The 23,880-nt window shown below is 41.4% G+C and overlaps 1 protein-coding gene across 1 annotated transcript; it reads left to right on the top strand.

The window, feature by feature from the left end:
- The first annotated feature begins 655 nt into the window (after nucleotides 1-655).
- Nucleotides 656-10,757, top strand: LOC139539021 (cobalamin trafficking protein CblD-like). Its single transcript, XM_071341698.1, has 8 exons — nucleotides 656-827; nucleotides 1,129-1,175; nucleotides 1,256-1,406; nucleotides 1,602-1,822; nucleotides 4,162-4,270; nucleotides 4,602-4,732; nucleotides 9,517-9,603; nucleotides 9,811-10,757. The coding sequence occupies exons 1-8, from the start codon at nucleotides 803-805 to the stop codon at nucleotides 10,009-10,011; spliced, it is 972 nt and encodes a 323-aa protein (XP_071197799.1). The 5' UTR covers nucleotides 656-802; the 3' UTR covers nucleotides 10,012-10,757.
- Nucleotides 10,758-23,880: the final 13,123 nt, after the last annotated feature.

Here is a 23,880-nt window from a genome sequence, read left to right as displayed (position 1 = left end):
AATGGCGGGAAAAGGGATATTAGTGTGCAAAGCTGTCATCAAGGCAAAGGGTGGCTACTTTGAAGAATCTCAAATATAAAATATATATTAATTTGTTTAACACCTTTTTTGGTTAGTACATGATTCCATATGTGTTATTTCATAGTGTTAATGTCTTCACTGTTATTCTACAATGTAAATAGTACAAATAAAGAAAAACCCTGGAATGAGTAGGTGTGTCCAAACTTTTTACTGGAACTGCATGTTTCAGTAAAATGTGATTTTTGGCAATTATAGCAATGGATATCAACTGTACTGCAGAGATGGAATGTAAGTCGCAGAAAAGAGGTTGGGGTGGCAGCTGCAGAGAGGTGTTTGGGTGTGTGAGACTTGACGTGGGAGAGTTGCAGGGTGTGTTAAGTGGTGGTGTCCCATCCTTTCAGGTTGTTGGCCTGAAGTAGGACTTAATAGATTAAATAATGGAGTAGGGTTGTGTTTATGTTTTTTTTTGTGAATTAAGTGTTTGATGGTATGGTACTTTATATATTTATTTTTTTATTTTTTTAATATATATTTTTTTAAGCAAAGTATAAGGGAATTATACTCCAGTCTAGCAGGTGGCGGTAATGCAACATTTATTGGATACCAACCGCCGTTAAACTGAATCGAAGAAGAAGAACAGTGTTACGTCAGACTGTTTTTGTCTCTTGTTGGTAACGGCACATGTGCACATCAAAAGCGATGTGACGCAGGCATATTGCAGGCCAGCTATAAAAACAGATTAAAACTATTGAGTTTACCAACGTATTTGATTGATTTATGCATGCAAGAAGGGGATATTCTTCAAGGTATATATTTAAGGTAAAACTTCTGAAGTTACGATTGCCAGAGTCAACTAAGAAAATTCCTCCACCTAGAAGCTAGCTAAGTTAGCAGTAGTTGCAGTACCTCTCACTTTTTTAGTTAACAAAGTAAACGTTCCGTTCTATAGCCCGTTATGTAATGAGGCAGACGGCTATCTAGTTTGACATCATAAATGAGCATAACAAATGGCAGACATACGAGCTAATTTATAAGATATTCATAATTGTGTGTTCAAATAATTAGCAAGCTATGCGTTTAGTTAATGTATTCCTTTTTCTTTTGCAGTTTTACAAGTGGATCACAGAAGAGAGAGGCCCAACAGGATGGCCAGTGTAAGTCAACACACACACACTTAACATGTTTTTTTGTCGTGTGTGTGACCTGATGGGGACGTTCATTCTCTGTTCTCCAGGTGCTCTGTAGTAGAGCCAGGCTGGTGACATACCTGCCAGGGCTTCACGTACTCGTCCGGCGGATCGCTGGACCCAACCAGAGAACATTCTCTGGTGCTGGATCCTCTGGCTCTGATGAGCCTCGATTAGCCATCACACCCCCTGACCTTGGTAAGCACAGACCTCTAATCACAATGATGCTACTGTACTTGCATGAACGTGAACATCTTAAACCAACTGTCTGTTATTCAGAAGGAACGTTAATCAGTTCAATATTTGGGTCAACTTCATGAAAAACATGTATTTTCAGTTCCCAGTGTTTTAGAAAGTGTTCAATTATGTCTCATTGTTATTTGTTTACATCAGGTCACAGGACAGTGTGGCCTGATGAGAACATGGGTCCGTTCGGGCCTCAAGACCAGCGCTTCCAGCTGCCAGGTAACGCAGGCTTCGACAGCCACCTGGAGGGCACAGCAGAACAGAAGATTAGAGGACCAGTCCACCAGACAGTCCCCGATGTGCTGTCTGCCCTCTCCAGCAGCGAGAGGTATGAGTTCCTCCTGGCTCATGTTGTCGGAGAGTTCCAAGTAAGTAAGGTTTGGAATGACAATTGACACACATTTCGTCTAGGGCTGTGACGATGCCATTTTCCATGGCAAAAATGAAAACAAGAAGCAGACAAAAATCTTTGTTCCTATTAAAAACCTGCTGTGTGTAAACTATTGTGTGCTATAGTTTGGAAAATAAGTAAATGAGACTCTGGATGACAACATAATGATGTTTGTTTCCAACATCAGAGCTGTTATTCTGAAGAATTTAAATCCACTTCGTGTTTTGTTTCCTTGACAAAACATGAACATGTATCCAATACTGGTATTGTCCTGGCCCTAGTTTGTTCTGGTGTGTGGAAGTAGGCCTAATGGTGATCTCCAGCGATTTTTATTTGTATTTTATTATTTTATTTATTTTAGTATTTTTTTGTTGTTGCCTATGCCCGTTTTTAAATGTTTTTTTATGTATAATAAATTACTGTGTGTTTATTTAATGAAAATAAAATATTTTATCATTGATTTCCCTCAACCTATTTTGTCCCTTGAAATGCTCAGCCTGATCGTGTGGGCGTTAGGACTGGGTGTGATATCGAATTAATTCCACCAACCTATGTTTTTGCGCAATATTCCATACGCCTGTATCGCAGAATAAAGTGTTTTTGTATTTTTCGTTTTTATGAACTTTGATGTCTGCTTGTTCTCATATTGTCTTTTTGGTCTAGTCTAGTTCGCTCCTTCTGTGCTGTGCACCTTCCCATTTACACCAGAGATCTCTATATAATAAACTAGATGCTCATGTCTCCGCCCTCACAATGGGAGTCATTGTCCCAAAGGCGGGAAGGCAGACGACCAAGCTTAGGTTCAAAATAAGCGCAAGTGAAACTTCTCGTCTCTTTCTCCCATGCCCCTCCCCTTACCACTCACAACAACAAAGATGAGCGGTCACTTCATCCTCGCTATTTGCATTTGAGGTTTGGTCCAACAGAATCTGTCATATAGACACCGAAACACACAGACATTAGTTTAGTGTAATAGAGGAGAAGTTAACCTATCGAACCGTTTCAACTCCTCAAATTTAAAACAATGTACCAATTAACATTCATTCTGGAGAAAAGGAATGTTTGTTGCGATCATTACGATACCACGTATCCATTACGATACCATTACGATACCACGTATCCATTACGATACCATTACGATACCACGTATCCATTACGATACCATTAGATACCACGTATCCATTACGATACCATTACGATACCACGTATCGCTAGCAGCATTTTAGTCAAAGATTTCTCTACTAGCTATTTAGTCTGTGTTTTATAAAAGTGCAATAAGCATAAACCAATTATGTAAGGAGTTGGCAACTCATTCTGAGAAACAAGGTAGGCCACTTGATTCCAACATCTGAGCAAAGTGGACAGGCTAGCCTGCTGTTCAAACAGCTGGGAGACAGACACAAGGTTGTGTTCATAACGATTGTTAGCTGAATTCAGAGCTTGTAAAATTATACCTACGTCTAAGTTGACTAAATATTAGCTGGCTACTCACTAGCACGTGGGCTTGTGCTTGAGAGATTGTTTGTGAGACCAATGTTCATTTTCTATAATGCCTGCTACATTTTTAGTGAATGTGTATTGTGCATGGTTCTGGTAAAAAAAAATAACAAAAGGGGCTTTTTATAGATGGACCTGAAAGCCAGATCAGTGATTATTGTAACAACAAAGAAAGCTGGTACAACTATTTATGCAGTGTATTTGACCTTTAATTGTACAACAAAGCTTATTTAGAGAGATTTTTTTATTTATCTAGATATTGTGAATCTCCCCCAAGTTAGAAAATAATTGAGATATTAGTTTTAGGCCATATCGCCCAGCCCTAGTGGGCGTTAGGTAATACATTTGAAGATATTTACTGAGACAGCTCTGATTATCTGATAGGATTGTCTAGAGCCCACCCCTTACCCAGATGAACAGTCATTGGTCTATTATAATCAGATCAGATTGATGTCATGATCTGGGAAACAAACTCCCTCCCATCTACTGAACAGGCTGAAATTCCAGCCATTTCTTTTCAAACGGCTCTTACACTAAAAGGGCATTATCGTAATTTTCACAATTTCAGAGTGTTATTTTGACCTCCATAGTGTTGAAATATCATAAAAAGGAAAAATCAAAGTTTTAACTGCACTGCCCATTTAAATTAATATTTTTGCTACAACTCTGTTTGCTCTGTGCATGTAAAGTCATTGTATACCTATTTTGTTCGCATTGATAAGAGAGATAATGAAGCATGTGTATATTATCCAGTAAAAATGTTCAGGGATGTTTTGGTTTTCTGAGCAACATCCCCTGATTGTTTTGTTTTGTTCTTAGGGGAAAGAGGCCACTCCCCCAGAACAAAAGGTCAACAGAACGGAACAGTACTTTGAGAACTCCAATGTGGAGTGTGCCATACAGCCCTGCCCTGAGCTGCTGAAGAAAGGTACATTTATGGTTCTGTTTTCCTTAGACCAATCAGATATAGGCCTACTATTTGATCAGTCTTGTAGAAGCTCACACTCCGAAGATGCTACACACATTTTCTGGCACATATTTTCCAACTTGTTGTTATACTGTCTCTAGTTTGTGTAAACTGTAAACCTTAAATGGGGAATGGGTAGGGAAAAGAGGTGAAAGCAGTTACTTCTACCTGTTGTTGTGAAATTGATATTCTACATGTGTCCAGTAGAGGGGGCTCGAACACTGAAGGAATGTCGATCATGCTTGTTCTGAAGGAAGTTTTGATCATGCTTGTTCTCCCCATGTGTTTACAGAGTTTGAGTCAATGTTCCCTGAGGCCCCTAACAACATCATGACGGTTGTCACAGTGACCCAGAAGACGCAGAATGACATGACAGCGTGGTGTGAGGCAGTGGACAAAGAGAGGGAGTTGATGCTAGATGAAGTGAGTTTGGGTCTCAATCCACACTGGGTAGTTGTACCCAGAGCTATATATATATTTATTTATTATAGTCCCAGTGCATTTGGAAAGTATTCAGACCCCTTTTTCCACATTTTGTTAGGTTACAGCCTTGTTCTAAAATGGATAAGATAAATGTTTTCTCATCAATCTACACACAATACCCCATAATGACAAAGCGAAAACAGAAATACCTTATTTACATAAGTATTCAGACCCTTTGCTATGAGACTCAAAATTGAGCTGCATCCTGTTTCCATTGATCATCCTTGATCTACAACTTGATTGGAGTCCACCTGTGGTATATTCAATTGATTGGACATGATTTGGAAAGGCGCACACCTGTCTATATAAGGTCCCACAGTTGACAGTGCATGTCCGAGAAAAAACCAAGCCATGAGGTCGAAGGAATTGTCCGTAGAGCTCCGAGACATGGTTGTGTCGAGGCACAGATCTGGGGAGGGTACCAAAAAAATGTCTGCAGCATTGAAGGTCCCCAAGAACACAGTGGCCTCAGTCACTCTTAAATGGAAGACGTTTGGAACCACCAAGACTGTTCCTAGAGCTGGCCGCCCGACCAAACTGATCAATCGAGGGAGAAGGGCCTTGGTCAAGGAGGTGACCAAGAACCCGATGGTCACTCTGACAGAGCTCCAGAGTTCCTCTGTGGAGATGGGAGAACCTTCCAGAAGGACAACTATCTCTGCAGCAAGAAGACTCAATGCTGTAATCGCTGCCAAAGGTACTTTAACAAAGTACAGAGTAAAGGGTCTGAATAGTTATGTAAATGTTATATTTCTGTTGTTTTTTTTTAACCTGTTTTTGCCTTGTCATTATGGAGTATTGTGTGTAGATTAATGAGGGGGAAAACAACTGAATCCATTTTAGAATAACGCTGTAACGTAACAAAATTTGGAAAAAGTCAAGGGGTCTGAATACTTAACGTGTGTGCGTGTGCGAATATAACCAAAAACATTGTATATATACCTCCTCCGTCTCCTGTAATTTGAAAAAACTCATTTGAATTGAATAATATCTCAACAATTCTAAACTTTAACTGTTCACTCTTAATCTCTATCCAACAATGTCACCAAGCAACACATAGAACCCCCATAATGCTCTGTGGGACAATCCCAATACAACACACTAGGTTCATTCTATGATTGGATGGACTACATTTCAGTTCATACTGCAAAACCTTTGATTGGTTGGAGGTCGTCCTCCAGAAGTGGTCATAACATGTACAGTGAGGGAAAAAAGTATTTGATCCCCTGCTGATTTTGTACGTTTGCCCACTGACAAAGAAATTATCAGTCTATAATTTTAATGGTAGGTTTATTTGAACAGTGAGAGACAGAATAACAACAAAAATATCCAGAAAAATGCATGTCAAAAATGTTATAAATTGATTTGCATTTTAATGAGGGAAATAAGTATTTGACCCCTTCTCAATCAAAAAGATTTCTGGCTCCCAGGTGTCTTTCATACAGGTAACGAACGGAGATTAGGAGCACACTCTTAAAGGGAGTGCTCCTAATCTCAGTTTCTTACCTGTATAAAAGATACCTGTCCACAGAAGCAATCAATCAATCAGATTCCAAACTCTCCACCATGGCCAAGACCAAAGAGCTCTCCAAGGATGTCAGGGACAAGATTGTAGACCTACACAAGGCTGGAATGGGCTACAAGACCATCGCCAAGCAGCTTGGTGAGAAGGTGACAACAGTTTCTGTGATTATTCGCAAATGGAAGAAACACAAAAGAACTGTCAATCTCCCTCAGCCTGGGGCTCCATGCAAGATCTCACCTCGTGGAGTTGCAATGATCATGAGAACGGTGAGGAATCAGCCCAGAACTACACAGGAGGATCTTGTCAATGATCTCAAGGCAGCTGGGACCATAGTCATCAAGAAAACAATTGGTAACACACTATGCCGTGAAGGACTGAAATCCTGCAGCGCCCGCAAGGTCCCCCTGCTCAAGAAAGCACATATACATGCCCGTCTGAAGTTTGCCAATGAACATCTGAATGATTCAGAGGACAACTGGGTGAACGTGTTGTGGTCAGATGAGACCAAAATGGAGTTCTTTGGCATCAACCCAACTTGCCGTGTTTGGAGGAGGAGGAATGCTGCCTATGACCCCAAGAAACCATCCCCACCGTCAAACATGGAGGTGGAAACATTATGCTTTGGGGGTGTTTTTCTGCTAAAGGGACAGGACAACTTCACCGCATCAAAGGGACGATGGACGGGGCCATGTACCGTCAAATCTTGGGTGAAAACCTCCTTCCCTCAGCCAGGGTATTGAAAATGGGTCGTGGATGGGTATTCCAGCATGACAATGACCCAAAACACACGGCCAAGGCAACAAAGGAGTGGCTCAAGAAGAAGCACATTAAGGTCCTGGAGTGGCCTAGCCAGTCTCCAGACCTTAATCCCATAGAAAATCTGTGGAGGGAGCTGAAGGTTCGAGTTGCCAAACGTCAGCCTCGAAACCTTAATGACTTGAAGAAGATCTGCAAAGAGGAGTGGGACAAAATCCCTCCTGAGATGTGTGCAAACCTGGTGGCCAACTACAAGAAACGTCTGACCTCTGTGATTGCCAACAAGGGTTTTGCCACCAAGTACTAAGTCATGTTTTGCAGAGGGGTCAAATACTTATTTCCCTCATTAAAATGCAAATCAATTCATAACATTTTTGACATGCGTTTTTCTGGATTTTTTTGTTGATATTCTGTCTCTCACTGTTCAAATAAACCTACCATTAAAATTATAGACTGATCATTTCTTTGTCAGTGGGCAAACGTACAAAATCAGCAGGGGATCAAATACTTTTTTCCCTCACTGTATGTCTATGGAAGGGGGTGAGGCCTACCACCCTCTTAGGTTTTATATTAAAGTCAATGTCGCCAGAGGAGGACAGAAGCTAGCTGTCCTTCGGTTACACCATGGTGCTAGCCCAGACAGTGCTGTTGAAGTTACTGTAGACCTTCGTTGCAAAACAGTGTATTTTAATCAATTATTTGGTGACATATGAATATATTTAGTATAGTTTTATCTAAAAAGGCTAACTTTTTTTTAAATGTTTCACTATTTTTATGACATTTCACTGGGGAGGATGGTCCTCCACTTCCTCCACTGATATGTACAGTACCAGTCAAAAGTTTAGACACACATACTCATTCAAGGGTTTTTATTTATTTGTACTATTTTCTACATTGTAGAATAATAGTCAAGACATCAAAACTATGAAATTACAGATATGGAATCATGTAGTAACCAAAAAAAGTGTTAAACAAATCAAAATATATTTTAGATTCTTCAAAGTAGCCACCCTTTGCCTTGATGACAGCTTTGCATACTCTTGGCATTCTCTTAACCCGCTTCACCTGGAATGCTTTTCCAGGAGTTCCCACATATGCTGAGCACTTGTTGGCTGCTTTTCCTTCACTCTGTGGTCCAACTCATCCCAAACCATCTCAATTGGGTTGAGGTTGGGTGATTGTGGAGGCCAGGTCATCTGATGTAGCACTTCATCACTCTCCTTGGTCAAATAGCCAAAAGTTGTCAACTTTAATTGTCTCCCCCCGACTAAGACTGCACTGGTAATACTCTTGTTTATGATAATGGGATTGTGCATTACTTATTTCTTATCCCAGCATTAGTCTGAGTGTGTGAGAGGGTAGAGCGTAGAACACAACCTAACCAAGCTGCACTGCTTCTTGACACAATGCTTCTAACCCGGGAGCCAGCCGCACCAATGTGTCGGAGGAAACACCGTCCACCCGGCGACCTGGTCAGCGTGCACTGCGCCCGGCCCGCCACAGGAGTTGCTAGTGCGCGACGAGACAAGGATATCCCTGCCGGCCAAACCCTCCCTAACCCGGACGATGCTGGGCAAATTGTGCGCCACCACATGGGCCTCCCGGTCGCGACCGGATGCGTGCATCTGATATGTGATACGATTACCCAAAGCAATCTGTTTGAAGAGATGGTCTCTACCTTGGTATCTGTAAGAAATAAATACTTATAGCTGGCCATGCAGGTACCTCACACATTTGTAGTTAACAACATAGACTACCTTTCAAAAGTTTTGGGTCACTTAGAAATGGCCTTGTTTTTGAAAGAAAGCATCCTGGAGTCGCCTCTTCACTATTGATGTTGAGACTGGTGTTTTGAGGTTACTGTTTAATGAAGCTGCCAGTTGAGGACTTATGAGGCGTCTGTTTCTCAAAGTAGACAATCTAATGTACTTGTCCTCTTGCTCAGTTGTGCACCGGGGCCTCCCACTCCACTTTCTATTAGAGCCAGTTTACACTGTTCTGTGAAGGGAGTAGTACACAGCATTGTACGAGATCTTCAGTTTCTTGGCAATTTCTCGCATGGAATAGCCTTCATTTCTCAGAACAAGAATAGACTGACGAGTTTCAGAAGAAAGTTATTTGTTTCTGGCCATTTTGTGCCTGTAATCGAACCCACAAATGCTGATGCTCCAGATACTCAACTAGTCTAAAGAAGGCCAGTTTTATTGTTTCTTTAATCAGAACAACAGTTTTCAGCTGTTTGATGTTTGATATCAATATGATGTTATTTTAATGGAGAAAAAAATTGTTTTTCTTTCAAAAACAAGGACATTTCTAAGTGACCCCAAACTTTTGGACGGTAGTGTACATTCAGAATGTTTGACACTTTCTCACACGTTTGTAACAAACATGAAAATAAAATCAATTGTCTTAAGATAAGTTTTGCATTGTTCTCTTGTTGCAGTTTGTTGCTGGTGCCAAAGAGATCTGTTATGCCCTGAGGACAGAAGGCTTCTGGGCTGACTTCATCGACCCATCGTCAGGCATGGCGGTAAGACAACTCATAGCTGCTCAAGGATTAGCACTATGCTACAGAAATAGCTGTCTCATAACAGTACATACAGTTGTGACACAGTTATGGCAATTGTGTGGTCTTCTTGCCAATTGAAATTGATTATAATTGTTAAACTAAAGTCTTTCAAACATAAACAAGCAGTATTCAGATATTTTCCCTTAATGTCTTCTGTCTCTCTTCCAGTTCTTTGGGTCGTACACCAACAACACACTGTTTGAGACCGACGAGCGGTACTGTAACCTGGGCTTCAGCATCGAGGACCTGGGCTGCTGCAAAGTCATCCGCCACACCTTGTGGGGAACACATGTTTTTGTGGGGACAGTTTTCACCAACGCACCTCCCGATAGCCATATCATGAAGAAGCTGCAAGGGAACTTAACCTGAATGATGGGAGAGTGTCTGGTATGTGGTTGCTATTATACCTTGATGTGTCATGGCTCTACACAGGCCTCAACTACTGTTTGGAGAGCTGTTTGTTGTTCACATTTCTATAGAAACCCTCAAAATAGTACTATGGTGTAATACCCATGGTCCCTGAGGGCTTTACCATTAGAGTATATGTATTTTTTAGTGTCTATGTGCCAGACAGTGTTTTTTTCCCTTCAGTGTATTGTGGTTGAAGGCCTGATTTTGAAAAGGGTCTCTCTTGCAAAATAAATGTTTATCTCAGAGACTTAACTGTAGAAATAAAGGTTATATTGAATGTGAAATAGAAATTGGTTAAAGGTGGATTGACTCTGTCCAGTTAGTTGAGTTTCACAGTAGAATAAGTCATGTAGTTAGATATAAAGACAACATGGGGGACCTGCCGCTACACATGACTTGGGTTGATCACCCGCCATTTTTATCAGAAGATAAGGGTTTACATGAGATGAATCTCAAGAGCTCTTATTTGATCCATGTTACCTTTAGAATAGAGACCTCATGTCTTGTTCACAGGTCCTGAGATCCAGTTCACCCTCAAATCCTTTAATATTGTGCTCGTGACAGTAATCAATGTACTTGGGTCTAAAAGAGACAGGTATTGTCTCTCTCTACAAAATGAACTGTTTTAGAAATGGGTCTGTGATTCTTGTGGCTGCTTTAATCCAGAAGTCCACATGTGAAATGCAATAAACCAAATAATCTTGTCACTGTGGTCAGTTCTTTCAGAATGAAGGGAAAGAGGTTATTGTTGATTAACTAACCTTCATAGTACTAATACATTGATATATATATACTGAACAAAAATATAAACCAGGAATTAAGGCATCATGTCAAGATCTGCCCATCTGCGCAACACACTCAAAATATTGACAACCTCAAACATACCAACATGTTTTGACACTGGCGTCATGTAACTGCTCAAAGAACGGGGTCGAGAACGTCATTGTGTAAAATCAAGACATGACAGATTGCCACAAAAGAAAGTGTTGAAGATCAAAATTGTCAATACAGGAGAGAGAAATGTGTTTATATATTTTGAATACAGGAATTATACTGGATGATTTAGCTAACTGTAGCTAGCTAGCTAACAAACTATGCTAAATCGTCCAGTATAATTCCTGTATAATTCCAGCTAGCTAGATAGTGAACGTTAGCTGGCATGTTTGTTGGGCCTACCAACTAGTCTAGCTAGCTAGATACCATCTACAGAATAGACTTTCCATAAAATCTGTAGAGTTTTTGTGGATTAGCTAGCACGCTAGCCATCTAGTTTTCTAACCTTGACTAGCTAGCTAGCTATGGTCGCTTCTTGCTAACTAGCTAGCTATTTAACGTTAGCTGGGCTCGATTGTCTTATCTTCCCTGAACCTTGTTCTCACGGTATCAATTACCCAAGGGTATTATTTGAGACACACCCAGCATGCTAACGTTAGCTAGCCAGCTAGCTAGCTACTTGTGTCAACACACTATGAGTAACATTAGTTCCTTTTCAATGTAGACATGTCCCCCCCACATTCTGAAATTGCGTTTTTGTCACACCAGTTTTATCATTGGAAATGAATACAAAATGAGGCAACGGTGTGCTGTATGACCATGCGGGGCCCCCGAGCATTTGGGTTGGCTGTTTGGACTGTTTATCTGACTGGATAAAAAAAAAAAAAAAAGTGATCCCCCCCACTTCTAAAACCAAAGTTGTGCCCCTGGAATGATGATGATGATGACTAGGGGTAATGTAGAGCGTCAATGCAAAATGTTCCTACATTATTCTTCTCTACCATAGATTCCCACAAGGTCTCGAGTCCAGGATGGGAAAATGCTTACAAGAAATAAACAGACAAGGACAGAGACGGCAATTTCCAATTGTTACTTGTTAACTAATTAATCTGGGCTCCCGAGTGGTGCAGCGATCTAAAGCACTGCATCTCAGTGCAAGAGGCGTCACTACAGACAGCCTGGTTCGAATCCAGGCTGTATCACAACCGGCCGTAATTGGGAGTCCCATAGGGCGGTGCACAGTTGGCCCAGCGTCGTCCGGTTTTGGCCGGTGTAGGCCGTCATTGTAAATAAGAATTTGTTCTTAATAACTGACTTGCCTACAGTAGTTCAATAAAGGTTAAATACAATTCTAATTATTAATCTAGAACTCTGGAACTCTAGTCAGTTTAGTTGTGTTCTAATCATGAGCCTAAAACTCTGGAACTCTAGAATTCTCTCCCATCAGACAGTGAAGGGTTAATGGTTGAAGCAAGGCCCCATGCTGCTGACAGATCAGGCCATGAGGCACACAACAATTAGCCCAAATTCCAGGCAGGTTGCGAGACAGAGATGTGATGGTTGGCGAGCGCCAGGGAGCAAACAAGTTCATCTGGTTGTACTATCTCTGAATCAAGCAACTCTTCTGAAGTCTGGTGCTATCGGACATCTCAAACCATGGCCTCCAAGGTTTTAGTCTCAAGTTCTCATCACTACATACAGCAGGCCTACCGACTGTGGTTGACTGGGTCTGTCAGTCTCACAGATCAGTCTCGGTTCAAACACGAAGTACTTCTTATTTCTGCTCACAACTCACTGATGGTCAAGGCTTTGTATGCCAGTGTCAACACTTATTTTTTTCTGTCATTGTGATTTCTGCTATTGTGTTGATGGAATATTACATGAAAGTAAAGTGTTTGATGTACGATTAGTCAATCAGTGTGTATTTCCATTTATCGTCCCCACAACTGTAACCAAGGGGTTAGTGTAAATATAACACATACTGTACAGTATGTGGATGAAAACTCTATGGTCTCTGTTTCCTGTCTAAAGAATAGAGGTCGAGGAGGTTGTTCTGTTAGTGATGAGAGGGGTTCTTCCTAAAGTCTGACTCCCTCCTTGGAATGACTTTCTTAAGGAAATGGCAATGTCCGCCAGACAAGAAAAAGCTGTCTGTCGGACTTGATATGAGCTGATTATGGATTGATCCTGTCAGCAATACATAAAACTATCTGATACTGTTACTGTGGGGTTTCACACACGCTGGCAGAATTTATCACATTAATTCATCTTTATTCATATTTAATCAAGGTTGATAGCTAGGTCAGACTAGTTGCTTGTTAGTTTGCATTAAAAAAAGAATAATTAACATCAAACCTGACTCCCAAATAATTTCCAACATTCAATTGAAATAGGATAAAAACATGTTCAGCCTATATTTATTAAAAGACCCCATTAATCAACTGTATCACGCGTGCACTCACACACGCCCACACACACATACTTGTGATAAACAGGCTCCAAGGACCACTTGCAAAAACATAAAGCATACAGTCATAAGAAATCAGCGCTTGCTAAGTTTATTGTTTCAAGTGAGTCAGTGCCAGTGTTCAGCCAGGCCAGGAGGATGTACCATATTGTAGGGAGTGGGAAAGTCTGTCCACTTAAAAGAACAATGGAGAAACAAAACTATCCATAATTCATTATTTCCTGTTTAATTAACTGTCTGAATTATTCTGCATTCCTTCAAATTGACATGAATCTATTTCAAAACATATGCCGGTACCTCGTCTGCGTTACATTAATGTACAGAACATCTCTGTAGCAGAGCTTTCATTCAGATCCCCAGAACCAGTTTTCATGTTCCACTTTCCAAATGTTTCAGACCTGCTGCTGACCCAAGTCAGTCAAAGACAGTTTAGTCATTTAGAGACCTGCTCTGGCCCCAGTCAGATAGACACAGTGTAGTCAGTTAGAGACCTGCTCTGGCCCCAGTCAGATACTGTAGCCAGTGTAATTATATGTACAGTTGAAGTCGGAAGTTTACATACACCTTAGCCAAATACATTTAAAGTTTCAGTTTTTCCTGACATTTAATCGTTGTAAAAATTCCCTGTCTTAGGTCAGTTAGGATCACCACTTTATTTTAAGAATGAATTGTCAGAATAATAGTAGAGAGAATGATTTATTTCAGCTTTTATTTCTTTCATCACATTCCCAGTGCGTCAGAAGTTTACATACACTCAATTAGTATTTGGTAGCATTGCCTTTAAATTGTTTAACTTGGGTCAAACGTTTCAGGTACCCTTCCACAAGCTTCCCACAATAATTTGGGTGAATTTTGGCCCATTCCTCCTGACAGAGCTGGTGTAACTGAGTCAGGTTTGTAGGCCTCCTTGCTCGCACACACTTTTTCAATTCTGCCCACAAATTTTCTATAGGATTGAGGTCAGGCCTTTTTGATGGCCACTTCAATACCTTGACTTTGCTTGGGGTCATTGTCCATTTGGAAGACCCATTTGCGACCAAGCTTTAACTTCCTGACTGATGTCTTGAGATGTTGCTTCAATATATCCACATCATTTTCCTACCTCATGACGCCATCTATTTTGTGAAGTACACCAGTCCCTCCTGCAGCAAAGCACCCCCACAACATGATGCTGCCAACCCCGTACTTCACGGTTGGGATGGTGTTCTTCGGCTTGCAAGCGTCCTCCTTTTTCCTCCAAACATAACGATGGTCATTATGGCCAAACAGTTCTATTTTTGATTAATCAGATCAGAGGACATTTCTCCCCAACATCTTTGTTCCCATATGCAGTTGCAAACCGTGGTCTGGCTTTTTTATGGCGGTTTTGGAGCAGTGGCTTCATCCTTGCTGAGCGGCCTTTCAGGTTATGTCGATATAGGACTCGTTTTACTGTGGATATAGATACTTTTGTACCTGTTTCCTCCAGCATCTTCACAAGGTCCTTTGCTGTTGTTCTGGGATTGATTTGCACTTTTCGCACCAAAGTACGTTCACCTCTAGGAGACAGAACGCATCTCCTTCCTAAGCGGTATGACGGCTGCGTGGCCCATGGTGTTTATACTTGCGTACTATTGTTTGTACAGATGAATGTGGTACCTTCAGGCATTTGGAAATTGTTCCCAAGGATGAACCAGACTTGTGGAGGTCTACAATTTTTTCTGAGGTCTTGGCTGATTTCTTTTGATTTTCCCATGATGTCAAACATAGAGGCACTGAGTTTGAAGGTAGGCCTTGAAATACATCCACAGGTACACCTCCAATTGACTCAAATTATGTAAATTCGCCTATCAGAAGCTTCTAAAGCCATGACATCATTTTCTGGAATTTTCCAAGCTGTTTAAAGGCACAGTCAATTTAGTGTATGTTAACCTCTGACCCACTGGAATTGTGATACAGTGAATTATAAGTGAAATAATCTGTCTGTAAACAATTGTTGGAAAAATTACTTGTGTCATGCACAAAGTAGATGTCCTAATCGACTTGCCAAAACAATAGTTTGTTAACAAGAGATTTGTGGAGTGGTTGAAAATCGAGTTTTAATGACTCCAACCTAAGTGTATGTAAACTTCCAACTTTATTTAAACATGTTTTAACTAGGCAAGTCAGTTAAGAACAAATTCTTATTTACAATGACGGCCTACAATAATCCCAGGGTTGTCCAGGGCCAGGACGGGTGATCTGTCTTTTCATTTTCATACCCACAACCACTTAATCCTGTTAGACCTTCACGCCAGGCAATTCATTCAATTAAGACACAGATTAGCACAGGGGTTTGCAATGAACTACAGGACTTGGTCTTGGGCAGACAAAAGCAAACACAGCTTACCTGACATAGAGAGAGGGTGCTTCTGGGAAAGCTGCGGTGTGGGAGTGCTGGGCATAGAGAGCTTTGCACCATGGGACATAGTTGGATCAGTAGAGCACAAATGTGTGTTGTCAAATTGGAGGTTAGACATAAAAAAATATATAAAAAATAAATGCTATTTTAGTGATTCCCTTCCATACCAACTTTCATAACAAGCAAGCAAATTTTTATTTTTTTACACTTATAATCAGGTGTTAAAAGTTGGTTCTGTTCTTCTGTTTTACTGTAAAGGGGTCAGAGAACCCCCTCCATCCATCCATTCATCCATCTATCCGTCCGTCACGCTCTCCCTAACAAGTTGCCATGACGCAAACTTCCATAATGCATCTAAAACAGTTACACTTCCTGGATCACTTCCAGAACCAGAAACAACACCCATAAATATGTCGGGGGTTCTCACAACATGCTTCCTTACTGTCAATGTCTTACTTCAATATCCACTTTATTGTTTCGTCGGTTACGCCTAGAGACACTATAGCTGTGCCCTTTTACCACGTTCCCACGGTAATGTCTTCATTTATAGAAATCCTTCTCAGCAAGGCTGACATTTTCACCTCATATCATTTCCTACACTAATACTTCCTATATGCTAGAAGCATTAACAACGACAAATCAGGGTGTTTGATCTTTAGGGCCAGGGCCCGGTTTCCCAAAAGTATCTTAAGGCTAAGTTCATGTTAGAACCTTGTGGGAAACCGGGCCCTGGGCTGTTCACTGATAATTCTAACATGCACCAAAGTCTTTCATCGATTTAAACATTTTATTAGCCAGACTTGAAAAAATAACTGTTTTCCTTTGACCTTTTTACCAATGACTCCTTTTATCAGTGGTTTTATCCGGAAAAAGTGACACATTGAAGTGTTCCAAAAAATGATTAAGCAGTCTGAGTGAGCTGGTGATTACGGCAATTAAATAAATATGGGAAAGAGTTGGAGGAGAACTTGTGTTGGCCTCCTAGGTGGGCATGGACTCTACAAGGTGTCAAAACTGTTCCACATGGATGCTGGCCCATGTTGATTCCAATGCTTGCCACAATTGTGTCAAGTGGTCTGGATGTCCATTGGATGGTGGACCGTTCGTGATACACACAGGAAACTGTTGAGCATGAAAAACCCAGCAGCGTTGCAGTTCTTGACTCACTCAAACCGATGCGCCTGGCACCTACTACTGTACCATACCCTGTTCAAAGGCACTTCAATATTTTGTCTTGCCCATTCACCCTCTGAATGGCACACATACACAATCCATGTCTCAATTGTCTCAAGGCTTAAAAAATCCTTCTTTAACCTGTCTCCTCCCCTTCATCTAGACTGATTGAAGTGGATTTAACAAGGGACATCAATAAGGGATCATAGCTTTCACCTGGATTCACCTGGTCAGTCTGTGTCATGGAAAGAGTTCCTAAAGTTTTGTACACTCATTGTATAAAACAATGTCTCCAGAGTTCTTTAAACACACACACACACGACCTGGGTTCAAATACATGTGTATTTGAGTATTTTTTAAATATTTTTTATATTTTCAATGTGTTTGAGTATCTTCAAATAATGTAGCCCAAATCAACTACTTCTATTGGAAGTGTTTGAAAGTATTTTAAAATACTATTTTCAAATACCTGGGTTAAATGCATGGGAGTGTGTATGAGTCAGTGTATTTTAGTCATTTTGAGCCAGTGTATATGAGTCAGTGTATATGAGTCAGTGTATATGAGTCAGTGTATTTAAGTCAGTTTATTTGTGTGTTTATTTGTGTCAGTTTATTTTAAATCCGTTTATTTGAGTCATTTTGAGTATTTTCAACTTTAAAAAATCGAAAATCCTACTTCCAAATGTCTTTGAAATACCCCTAAATAGTATTTTTTACACACACACACACACACACACACACACACACACACACACACACACACACACACACACACACACACACACACACACACACACACACACACACACACACACACACACACACACACACACACACACACACACACACACACACACACACACACACACACACACGCACTGTAATCTCATCTGTCCTGTGCTCCAGATACACTTTTAATCCCCTTCCCTGACATTCCAGGGGGATTGTGGTTCACAGCTGACCAACCCAGTCACCAGGGCACCCATATGCCCCTGTAATTATACCCCCCCATCCACCCCCGTACCCCCCATCCACCCCTGTACCCCCCTGTACTTATGTCCCCTTCCTCTCTTTCCTGTCTCATCCTTTCCATGGATCACCAACCATCCATAAAATCTCTGTCATGGTTGTTCACGCTCCATTCTCTGCTTCTCTACAGTTCACAACACCCCTACCAGTCCAGGTGCGACGGCTTCATCAGTCCTATCAGTGTTTCATTACATCAATGTAAGAACATTAAAGATAGGATCAAATTAACATTCGTACAAGGTAGTGTCCTAATCTCTGGCCATTTTCAGAATCACCAGCACTTCGCCTAGTTACACTGTCACCCTCTAATTTCAGAAAAAGTACATCATACCAACAGTCCAATATGGTGGTGGTAGTGTGATGGTCTGGGGCTGCTTTGCTGCTTCTGGACCTGGACGACTTGTTGTGATTGATGGAACCATGAATTCTGAATCCTGAAGGAGATTGTCCGGCCATCAGTTCGTTCCCTCAAGCAGAAGGGCACTTGGGTTCTGCAGCAGGACAATGATCCAAAACACACCAGCAAGTCCACCTCTGAATGGTTTTTTTTTTTAAATGAAGGTTTCAGAGTGACCTAGTCATATTCCAGACTTGAATCCGATTGAGAAGCTGTGGCGTGACCTTAAAAAGGCGGTTCATGCTCGAAAATCCTCCAATGTGGCTGAATTAAAACAATTCTGAAAAGAAGAGTGGGCCAAAATTTCTCCACAGCGATGTGAAAGACTCATTGCCAGTTATTGCAAACGCTTGATTGCAGTTGTTGCTGCTGAGGGTGGCACAGCCAGTTATTAGGTTTAGGGGGCAATTACTTATTCACATAGGGCCATGAAGGTTCGGATAGCTTTTTTCCCTTAATAAATAAAATCATCACTTAAACTGCATTTTGTGTTTACTTGGGTTATCTTTGTGTAATATTCCAATTTGTTTGATGATCTGAAACATTTAAGTGTGACAAATGTGCAACAAAATAAGAAATCAGGAAGGGGGCAAATACTGTTTCACAGCACTGTAGCATTCTGTTGGTGGCATGAATTTTTTATAATACTTTAAATTGAAAAACCCTAGTGTTGAATTAAGTGTAGTTTTTTTGTACCAGTTCATAAACCATATGCCATTGAATTGGTACATCAAATCTCCTCCCAATTATTTTGCAACCTGTATGGTGCAGCTGTCAACATTTTTGTCCTCAGATGAAAATATTTTAATATTTCTGCCAGTTCCTTTCAGCCAATTTGTATCTTTAATATATGCCAGGCAAACAAGTTCCCTACCTTCTCCCTTTTCCACCTGCCTTCTCCATTTTTGTGGTAGTGTTGCAATCAGTTGGTTGTACATTTGGATTGAGCAGATTTTCCCATATATTTTCGATAACTGCATATGTGAGAAAACTCCTCCTTTTCTATTCATAATATCATTAATAAATCTTTTTTTTTTTTTTTCATAAATATTTTTTTTTTATTAATCAATATATTTGATTTTAACCATGATATTTTTTGTAATATTTGTTCTATCTTTTCTGGAGGATAAAACTGAAATTGTAACCAGCTTTGTGTGGCTTGTTTAAGAATTTAATTTCATTTTCAATTAGTCGGAAAGGAGAAGTTGGATTCTGTATAAAGGCAAATCCAGTCTACTGGAGAACCATTTGGAGTTTAGGTATAACTTATGTATGAGTGAAGCTTTTAGTGAGAGGTTTAAAGCTTTAATATTTCATAATTATAGCCCCCCAAACTCATATTCATTATATAAATAGGCACGTTTAATTTTGTCTGGCTTAGCATTCCAAATAAAATGAAATATTCTTTGTTCAAATGATTTAAAAAAGGAGTCATCTGGAGTAGGCAGTGCCATTAGTAAGTAAGTTAACTGTGATAGGACGAAAGAGTTAATCAATGTGATTTTTCCATAAATAGACGAGCATTTACCTCTCCATGATTGCAGAATCTTATCTATTTTTGCTAACTTTTTATTGAAATTAATTGTTGTAAATTCATTTATATTTTTTGTGATGTTAATACCAAGTATGTCTAGTTCACCATCCGCCCATTACCCATTTATTGGTAAACTACAAGGTAGTGTGAACACTATTTTTTAACGATCTAATACGTAATATGGTACACTTGTCATAACTAGGTTTTAATCCAGAGAGGCTAGAAAAGTGTTCAAGATCTTCAATGACTGTGCAGGGATCCAGGTTGCGGACTTAGGGAAATAACTAGAGTCATCGGCATACATTGACACTTTAGTTCTTATCCCCTGGATTTCTAACCCCTTGATGTTCTTGTTGGATCTAATTTTAATAGCTAGTATTTCAATGGCCATAATAAATAAACTCAGCAGAAATGTCCTCTCACTGTCAACTGTGTTTATTTTCAGCAAACTTAACGTGTGTAAATATTTCTATGAACATAACAAGATTCAACAACTGAGACATAAACTGAACAAGTTCCACAGACATGTGACTAACAGAAATTGAATAATGTGTCCCTGAACAAAAGGGGGGGGTTCAAAGGTAACAGTCAGTATCTGGTGTGGCCACCAACTGCCAACTGCAATAAGTACTGCAGTGCATCTCCTCCTCGTGGACTGCACCAGATTTGCCAGTTCTTGCTATGAGATGTTACCCCAGTCTTCCACCAAGGCACCTGCAAGTTCCCGGACATTTCTGGGGGGAATGGCCCTAGCCCTCACCCTCCGATCCAACAGTTCTCAGATGTGCTCAATGGGATTGAGATCCGGGCTCTTCGCTGGCCATGGCAGAACACTGATATTCCTGTCTTGCAGGAAATCACGCACAGAACGAGCAGTATGGCTGGTGGCATTGTCATGCTGGAGGGTCATGTCAGGATGAGCCTGCAGGAAGGGTACCGCATGAGGGAGGAGGATGTCTTCCCTGTAACGCACAGCGTTGAGATTGCCTGCAATGACAACAAGCTCAGTCCGATGATGCTGTGACACACCGCCCTAGACCATGACAGACCCTCCACCTCCAAATCGATCCCGCTCCAGAGTACAGGCCTCGGTGTAACGCTCATTCCTTCGACGATAAACGCAAATCCGACCATCACCCTTGGTGAGACAAAACTGCGTCTCGTCAGTGAAAAGCACTTTTTGCCAGTCCTGTCTGGTCCAGCAACGGTGGGTTCGTGCCCATAGGCGACGTTGTTGCCGGTGATGTCTGGTGAAGACCTGCCTTACAACAGGCCTACAAGCCCTCAGTCCAGCCTCTCTCAGCCTACTGCGGACAGTCTGAGCACTGATGGAGGAATTGTGCGTTCCTGGTGTAACTCGGGCAGTTGTTGTTGCCATCCTGTACCTGTCCCGCAGGTGTGATGTTCGGATGTACCGATCCTGTGCAGGTGTTGTTACACGTGGTCTGCCACTGCGAGGACATTCAGCTGTCCGTCCTGTCTCCCCGTAGCACTGTCTTAGGCGTCTCACAGTACGGACATTACAATTTATTGCCCTGGCCACATCTGCAGTCCTCATGCCACCTTGCAGCATGCCTAAGGCACGTTCACACAGATGACCAGGGACCCTGGGCATCTTTCTTTTAGTGTTTTCCAGAGTCAGTAGAATGGCTTCTTTAGTGTCCTAAGTTTTCATAACTGTGACCATAATTGCCTACCGTCTGTAAGCTGTTAGTGTCTTAACGACCATTCCACAGGTGCATGTTCATTAATTGTTTATAGTTCATTGAACAAGCATGAGAAACAGTGTTTAAACCCTTTACAATGAAGATCTGTGAAGTTATTTGGATTTTTATGAATGATCTTTGAAAGACAGTGTCCTGAAAAAGGGACGTTTCTTTTTTTGCTGAGTTTAGATATGGAGACAATGGACAGCCTTGTTTTACTCCACTTAAAAGCTATGTCAGGTAACCATGTGTACTGTAGCCTACTTTATGTCAGGTGACCATTATTGCCATTACAAGAATACCATTGCCACCGGCAACCACTTGTTTCAATGCACAGCGTCTGCTAAATGGCACAGGAATCCAGAGAGCCCTGTACTGTGCTGTGTTGTTGGGTTTTTCCCCTGCAGTGAGAGAGGACTTGATGTGTTTCCATTGCAGATCCCTCTTCCCTGAGAGTCCTCTAAGGGTAATTAAAATCTCAGCAGGTAGAAGCTGAACAGGATATGCAGCCGTGCCCTCATACAATGAGGATCATTCTTGAAACCCTGCACCAGCCAGGCATTCGACAACTAGGCCTGAAACAGCATTCAATCACAATCACTAAAAACATGTCATTCAACAACCAGAACTGAAACAGCCCTCAATCACAACTTTTATATAAGGGTCAAGCTCTATCTTTTCCTGTTTCAGGCTTCTCTCTCTGCTCTCTCTCTCTTCTCTCCCTCTCCCTCTCCCTCTCTCTCTCTGCTCTCTCCCTCTCTCTCTCTCTCTCTGCTCTCCCTCTCTCTCTCTCTCTTCTCTCCCTCTCTCTCTCTCTCTCTGCTCTCTCCCTCTCTCTCTCTCCCTCTCTCTCTCCCTCTCTCTCCCTCTCTCTGCTCTCCCCTCTCTCTCTCTCTCTGCTCTCCCCCTCTCTCTCTCTCATGCTTCTGTATGGCTGTGGTTTCTTGTTGACTCCTCTTAACTCATGTTCATGGTTTTCTCTTTTCCTACGGTGAGAGGCTGTGAGAGCAGATCTCTGGGCAACACAACCACTCCACCGGTCACCTTTAAATGAACACAGATCCTGAGGCAAAAGAGAAAGAGGTTAATCCCTTTGAAAAAAAAAGGATTGGAAATTACACTGCAGGGTTTAAAGCCTGAGAACGCTATTGCTGTTTTCGCTGCCCCTGAAAGAGGAGAAGGCAAAAAAGAGAACAAGATATTTTTCTCCCACTGACTGCCATACATATACGGCTGTTTCCAGATTAGGACATTACCTAAGAACCCCAGCTACCACTGACGCCACCTCAGAGTGAAACCTAAAGCCTTTAGAATTTTCTACAAAGTCGACTTCATTTTCGCCACGGAGTCCATATGCGGTACGAAGCGGACAAAGGCCCCAGGATATTAACCCCTGACTCCCCTGGAGTTCTATCCAACTGGGGTCATGTTCCCAAACAAGGCCTCACTATGGGAGCAGTCTGAGGCCACTGGGACCAGACCATAACTCACCATGGAGAACATCACCCAGTCCCAACAGATTTTACTGTTGTATTGTATTTGATCACTTGTTTTGACTGTTTGCTCAAGTAATCTGGATCTGAATTGGAACAAAGCACCACAATTCAGTTTATTTTCAATGTTAAACCGTCAATTTGTCATATTTACTCTTGAATGCCTTCTCTTGAATGATGCGCTTTTACCTAGTGCCTATTGCTTATACTGTTGCATTCCATCCCTTTGGAGTCCAATACACCAGACACTGTATACTACCAGTAGGGCTACCCTGCCCTGAGGATCAGCATAGCGACTATTCCTCAACCAAGGGGGACATAAACACTGTCCAGACTGAAGGGTTGTTTGTTTGCTTTGCCACCCCTAAGTATTAGAACAGGGAATCAGGGGCCTGTCAGAGGCACACAGGGGCCCCTAGATCAACACTCCAGGGATGGCTTATCAGGAACCGCTGCCGATTCTACTGATGACATGGGTCTGCTCGGTTCCGAAGAGTTATTCTCAGACGTCACTTTTATGTTGGACGGGTAGAAAAACAAACAGATTTATAGGCACCACACTGGGGCTTGGGCCGCAACTGATGGAAATTCTGCAATCTGTGGAAAAAGGACGGCTGTGAATAGCAATGGAATGCAGATGCATGGCAAAAATGGGACATCTATCAAATGATCCTCACCTACAGGAATCTCCCACTAATTCCTACTGTAGTGAGAGGACGAAGCGTAGTGATTGAATGCTGATTCTCTTGTCTGATTCTGAATGGGTATTCAGGCCTAGTTTGGTCAGACCATTGGTTGAATTGGTTTCCAGCACTACAGTAGTATTGTTTTGTTACTCAAATAACACTTATCTCATACGCCATTGACTAAGTGG

This window comes from Salvelinus alpinus, chromosome 14 (assembly GCF_045679555.1).
Source record: "Salvelinus alpinus chromosome 14, SLU_Salpinus.1, whole genome shotgun sequence".
Taxonomy (NCBI): Eukaryota; Metazoa; Chordata; class Actinopteri; order Salmoniformes; family Salmonidae; genus Salvelinus; species Salvelinus alpinus.
This window is presented reverse-complemented; position numbering and strand designations above follow the sequence as displayed.

Bases quoted from the DNA above. Each gene is read 5' to 3' on its own strand.
- LOC139539021 (XM_071341698.1), top strand. From the start codon at position 803: ATGCAAGAAGGGGATATTCTTCAAG. The intron at 4,733-9,516 runs GTGAGTTTGGGT...CTCTTGTTGCAG, and splicing joins GGGAGTTGATGCTAGATGAA to TTTGTTGCTGGTGCCAAAGA. The intron at 9,604-9,810 runs GTAAGACAACTC...TCTCTCTTCCAG, and splicing joins ACCCATCGTCAGGCATGGCG to TTCTTTGGGTCGTACACCAA.